Source organism: Echinops telfairi, unplaced genomic scaffold (genome assembly GCF_000313985.2).
Source record: "Echinops telfairi isolate 266 unplaced genomic scaffold, ASM31398v2 ScPeMD7_5;HRSCAF=22, whole genome shotgun sequence".
In the NCBI taxonomy this organism is placed as follows: domain Eukaryota; kingdom Metazoa; phylum Chordata; class Mammalia; order Afrosoricida; family Tenrecidae; genus Echinops; species Echinops telfairi.
The window spans coordinates 26,878,471-26,884,470 of NW_022103901.1; the positions used below are offsets into that span (position 1 = coordinate 26,878,471).

The following is a 6,000-nucleotide window of genomic DNA, read 5'->3' on the forward strand; positions in this document are numbered from 1 at the left end:
AGAAGCCACATGGACCTACCCTGATGCAACCAGACCTCTGGAAACTGGAGAAGCCATGCGGAGAACCCTGCCATGCTGTGAGGCTTACAACGCCACTGGATCCAAAGACTTTCTACCCACTGGCCTGTGATCACCCTGCATTTGGCGACATTGCATGTGTTTCGTGAGTCTGAAGAGGACTTTATAGATTGGTATCGCACATATGGGCTAATATCAGACTTATGGGCTTAGACTGGACAGGGTTGAAATGCTTTCTTAATGTACAATTACCCTTTATATAAGATTCTCTCTTATATACATACACATGTCCATGGATTTGTTTCTCTAGTCTACCCAGACTAACACACCATAGGAATGGAATTCCCTTCCCGGAATACACCCTTAGTGGATCACAGAAATGCAGGCACCTGGCTGGGTTTTGAAAGCTGAGCTGACTCGGGCCCTCAACTCCTAGTACCTCCTTGCCCCCACAGGTCCTGAGAGGGGTCTGTGTAAGTAAAAGAAGGGCTGCTCCCCTCTAAGGAGAACCACCTTCCAAACACTCAGGTTGACCAGGCTTGATCCACAAAAGGATCCCATGCTTTCTGCACCCGGGACATCTCTGTGTTTGAGGAGAAGCCGTTAACTCATTGACAAAAACACTGGGGTGAGGCGGGCAGGCAGGCTGAGATGCTAAAATTAAATGACAAGGAGCCTTGCCAATTGGAGTGGATTCAGAAATGATAAACTAATCGTGGGGGATCAATGAGAAAGAGAGAATCAACTTGTGAGCATTTAAATTTATCAAAACATTATCGATGTGCAGGGAGTTGCTTTCTTTTTTTGTTTCACAATACAGTTTCTACCAGGTCCATTGTCTAAATAAACCTTTTTACCGACAAGCCTTGTGTCAAATTTGTCCATCCATCCATCCATCCATCCGCCTGCCTATCCATCCATTACTCTCCAGTATATGTCTGTGCAAAGCATCGTTTACCCCACCTGCCTGTCTACCGACCTGCCTACCTATTTGTCTTCCTGTCTATCTGCATGGATCCTGGGTTGCATTACCGATCCTGCCTGCCTGCTTCTCTGTTTGTCTTTCCATCGATATCATGGGTCCTCCGCTGCGTCATTCAAGTCTGTTTCCTAGCTCTGCCTGATCCTCAGCAGATCTTCGTACCAGTTGGGGCACCTTTATTTTCTGGGGAAATGGATCAGAGGTTGAGAAGATGGAGGAGTCTGAAGTCTGAGGGCCCCGAGTCTCCACCCACCTCTGCAACGCGCTTCCTGTGTGACCGTGGGCAATGCCCTTCACCTCTTGGTGGGCAATGCGCGGGGCCATCACATCCCCAGAGCAGCAGGCTTGAGCCCAAGAATGGTCGCTCAGCTGGGGGGTGACCGGTCACCCTCCAGTGGGATGGTCAAAGCTGAGGGTGCACGATGTCCCTTTCTCAATCAGTCTTCATAGACAGATTGGGTTATGTCCCCGAGGAAGGAGACACCTGAAGGTAGCTGCTGCATGGCCTGGTCTAAGACACATGCTGTTGGCCCAAGGTTGTCTGGGACACCTGTGAGCTTTCCTGCTGAGGAAGAACTGATACAGGACCCAAGAAGCCTTGCACTAGAGACACACACAGCACACACCTCCAGGGCGGGGCAGGGAGACGGGTTTGGACCGCTTCCCCGGGCACCTGCGGGGTATTTCCGCTCCATCTTGTGTTTGCATGTTCACCTGAAACTCTCACCAGCACAACCTGCTGTGATCCCACAGCTGGTCTTGCTGGAGAAGGCACTGTCAATGGACACCTGGAACCTTTGTGGTGGGGGCTCTGCTCACAGGAGGATGTCAGACAGCACATCCGGCCTCCTGAAACCCCCAGAGAGAGCAGGAACCTGCCGCCCAGTTGTGATAACACAGGTCTCCCTCCAGACACTGTCAAACGTCCTGAGGGCAGGGGTGGTGCAAAGTGACTGCTGATGGAGGACCGTGAGCTTAGACGGCGTAAGCAGGGCAAGTTCATATGTGGGGGCAATGTACAGGCAGGCAACTTACTGGGAGTGCAATTCACACGAGACAAGCATGGTCATCTGGGAATAGTAGAAGTTCAGGGAAAACCAGACCAGAAGATGGACACACTGAAAGGAGAAATGGACTCCGATCCAGATGAAGAGAGACTAGGAGGAAAGTCCTGGAGATCAACGTCTGAAAAGTAGCTGGCAGAAACCCTGACTCACAGCAGCTCACTGCCCGAGAGAGTGCAGGGGGATGAGCCTCAGGGAGGGATGAGCCTCAGACCAGAGCCAGATGGTCCAGGGCTGGCCAACCTTTTACTCTGTCTCTGTCACACACAAGGCTTTCTCTTGTCTGAGCTAAGTGCAGGGCCACCACCAACAAGGACATCTCCTTCAAAGCCATGGCCGTTCCTCTTGCCGGCCAGCTCTCCTGCCCAGTCACCCCTGAAACAGGTGTGACAGACATCCCCCCAGGGCAACGAGTGGAGAGGTAAACACGGGGAGACCCCAAGGCTCCAACCCCTTCTGCGCTGCCCTCTGGACACAACTACGGAAGGGGAATCACGGTGGTCTGGCCCTTTGACCTTCCCATCTGGGAAGACCCGGGCAGCAATGCCATTGCGATCGATGTCAAGGAGCCCAGGAGGAGGAGGCGGGCGATGGCTGCCAGTCAGATCCAGAGACCCCTAGGAGCTGATCGCTGAGTGGTCTTTACGTGGCCAAATGGGCTTGAGGGTCTCTAACGCTTCAGTGTTCGCGGTGGGCTCCATCTGCCTGTCCCCTCTGGACGCACGCACAGAGCCCGGAACATACTCAACTCATCTCAAGATCCAGCCCTTCAAATCCAGCGGGGACGGTAACGGCTGCCCCACTGCTTTCACAAACACGCCCTCTCCTGCACTCCTTCTGAGCAGGACTCCACAGGGAAACGATGATGGCGTTTCCCACGGACCTTTGCAAACCCCGTGGCAGAGACGTGGTTTCCAGCCACCCTCACCACCACGCAGCTAAGTGGGCACTGGTACGACTGTGGGGCTCTTCGGGATGGGAAAACGGAAGCTTAGCTCCCCTCCACATCCCAGGGCTGGGAGACAGACACAGAGCCGCCGTTCCAGCTGGGACCTCGCTCATCACTGCTCTGCCAGGAGGGCAGAAACGGGCACTCAGGGCCGTACCCGCTTGGAGCAGGCTGGCTGGTCATCTGCCCCACACAGAAACACCCCTGCAGCCCAGGCTCCCCAGGATGGCCCATGTGCAGGCAGACAGATGGGCAGGACTTCCTCCCTGGCAGCTGGCTCCCGAGGCCAAGACCCGAAGGGCAGCATCTCTCCCTCCACGGGCTTCCTCGTCAGTGCGGAGCAGAGGCAAGGGGCTCAGTTTAGCTCGAAGGCTTGGCTACGGTTCTGGGCAGGGGTAGGAGAGACACCCAGACACCAGGATGTGTGTACACACACACAAGCTGACACGCCAGCAGGTCAGACACAGCGCACAGGCACAGCCTCACCTCTGAAAGGTGTAGGAACACAACCTCCTGTGCACAGCCTGTCTAAGCCAGGGGGCCAAGAGGACACACACACACACACACACACACACACACACACGTCTGGGACACAGAGGCAGAGAAAAGTGACAAAGACCACGGGGCAGGCACTGACCTGGGTCTCCAGGGTGATCAGTGGACTCGGGGGTGGGTCCTGTGGAGAGAAGAAACAGGAAACAGGCATTGGTGGCGGGGAAGCATGAAGGTGCGAATCCTGCAGCATTTAAAACAGTTCGTGATCCTCAGTGCTCAGGCAACCCCATGGGGAAGGCCCCCATCTGTCTCTCCTTCCATGGAGACATCTGACCAGTGAGAGTCAGTCTGCCACCCCCTACTTCCTCCCACCTCCAAGTGATCAAGGGGCTGTTCATTCAGGGTCACGGCATGAGCACTGCAGATACTAGGAGGTACAAGGACGTCTGAATCAAAGCCCGCCAGCCAAGTACCAGAAAGTGTGTTCAAACCCAAAAGAAGGGAGATGGGGCCCACAGGGAGCAGGTAACAAACCCAGAAGAATACAACACCCTCAGGAGCGGCAAACAGTCTCTGGATGCCCTGCGGATGGTGAGCACACCACTACAAACCTCAAGTTGGCCGGTCCAACCCCCCTAAGCACTTCCACAAAAGAAAGGCCCAATAACGTGCTCTCCTACAGAAGGAACCCAGGGTCTCCGCCCTGTGCCAGGAGACGCATGGGCCGCAGCAGCCTGCCCAACGGCAAAGAAGAGAAAGGAGGTGGTGTGTGTGTGTCTGTGTATGTGTATGTGGGGGTGTGTCTATGGGGCAGGTGTGGGTGTGTCTGTGTGTCTCTGTGTATGTGCATGTGTGTGTGGTGTATGTATGCCTGTGCATTGTGCATCTGTGTGCATTTGTGTGGTGTATGTGTGTATGTGCATGTGTGTGTCTCTCTCTGTGTGTGTACGCATGTGTGTGTGTCTGTGGTGTGTGTGGGTGTCTGTGTATGTCTATGTGGGGGGGTGTCTATGGGGCAGGTGTGGGTGTGTCTGCGTGTCTCTGTGTGTATGTGTGTATGTGCTTGTGTGTGTGTGTCTATGTGTGTGTGGTGTGTGTCATGTGCATGTGTGTGTGGTATATGTGTGCATGTGCATGTGCGTGTCTGTGTGTGTGTGCATGTGTGTGGTATATGCGTGTATGTGCATGTGTGTCTCTGTGTTTGTGCATATGTGTGTGTCTGTGGTGTGTATGGGGTGGTGGTGGTGATGCGGTGGTAGGGAACAAGCTAACAGGATGGCTGAGTGTTGATACAATGTGAAAACTGTAACCAAGCGAAGGGAACAAGCGGCTGCTAAACAGGAACCTAATGTGTGGTGTGAAAGTTCACCTCAAACACAATAAAAAATCTAAAAACAAACAGATGAGAGAAGGAGGGAGACTGAGGCGGTGAAAGAGAGCCCCCCCAAACCCTGGCTTGAGTAGCAACTTCTAACAGGCTCGGGGAAGAGGCTTCTCGGGCAGGGGGGCTCCCAGTAGCCTCCTCTTCATTCACTCTCTATGAAAGCCAATTGACTGAACTCCCTGCAGGGGGGAGGGCAGCGGGAGGTCGGAAGGGGGAAGGAGCTGAAGGGGAGGGGCGGTGGTTTTCACCAGGGGGTCTCTGGGGTTGGGGAGGACAGGACACCTGGTACTTAAGGACTGCTTCTGTCTGTGCGGTGTCTGCTCGGAATCAAACCACCTCCAGCACACCAATCCGGGAAAACAGCCTGGAGCTGCCTCTGACGGAAACGGGCCTGAAGTGCGGAGCCTGCAGGACACACCAGGCTGTACACACTTGGCTGTCTCCCAGCAGCCCTTCAAAAGCCTTCTAGAACGAAGTCACGCAAATTAGCACCAGCCCTAGCCAGCCTTTACTGTGCACAAGGAGATGGGAGTGTGTTGCAGCCCCTCGCTACCTCCTAGGTGCTGGAAGCTGGAGGGTGACAGATGAGGGGAAGAATGGAGGTGCTCACACTGGCCCTGGGGAAGAATGCGGAGTGCTCCCTGGACTGCCAGCAGGGGAGTGCAGAGTGGAGACCCAAAGCCCATTTGTAGGCCACTGGACATCCCCTTACAGAAGGGTCTCCGGGAGGAGACAAGCCAGTCAGAGTGCGATGTAGCAACGATGAAACATTCCTCTAGTTCCTAAATACTTCCTCCCCCCCACTATCATAATCCCCATTCTACCTTACAAATCTGGCTAGACCAGAGGATGTACACTGGTACAGATAGGAACTGGAAACACAGGGAATCCAGGGGAGCCCAGGAGGAGGAGGCGGGCGATGGCTGCCAGTCAGATCCAGAGACCCCTAGGAGCTGATCGCTGAGTGGTCTTTACGTGGCCAAATGGGCTTGAGGGTCTCTAACGCTTCAGTGTTCGCGGTGGGCTCCATCTGCCTGTCCCCTCTGGACGCACGCACAGAGCCCGGAACATACTCAACTCATCTCAAGATCCAGCCCTTCAAATCCAG

At 54.5% G+C, this 6,000-nt stretch overlaps 1 protein-coding gene across 1 annotated transcript in view; it reads right to left on the reverse strand.

Annotated features, from left to right (window-relative positions):
• Nucleotides 1–4,229, reverse strand: part of XYLT1 (xylosyltransferase 1) — a 224,481-nt gene extending 220,252 nt beyond the window's left edge. The window contains exons 1-3 of the mRNA XM_045286007.1: nt 4,189–4,229; nt 3,881–3,935; nt 3,651–3,689 (exon numbers count right to left, since the gene is read on the reverse strand). Coding sequence (XP_045141942.1) covers nt 3,651–3,689; nt 3,881–3,935; nt 4,189–4,229 — 135 coding nt within the window. The remainder of the gene's footprint in view (nt 1–3,650; nt 3,690–3,880; nt 3,936–4,188) is intronic.
• Between the last annotated feature and the right edge of the window lie 1,771 nt (nt 4,230–6,000).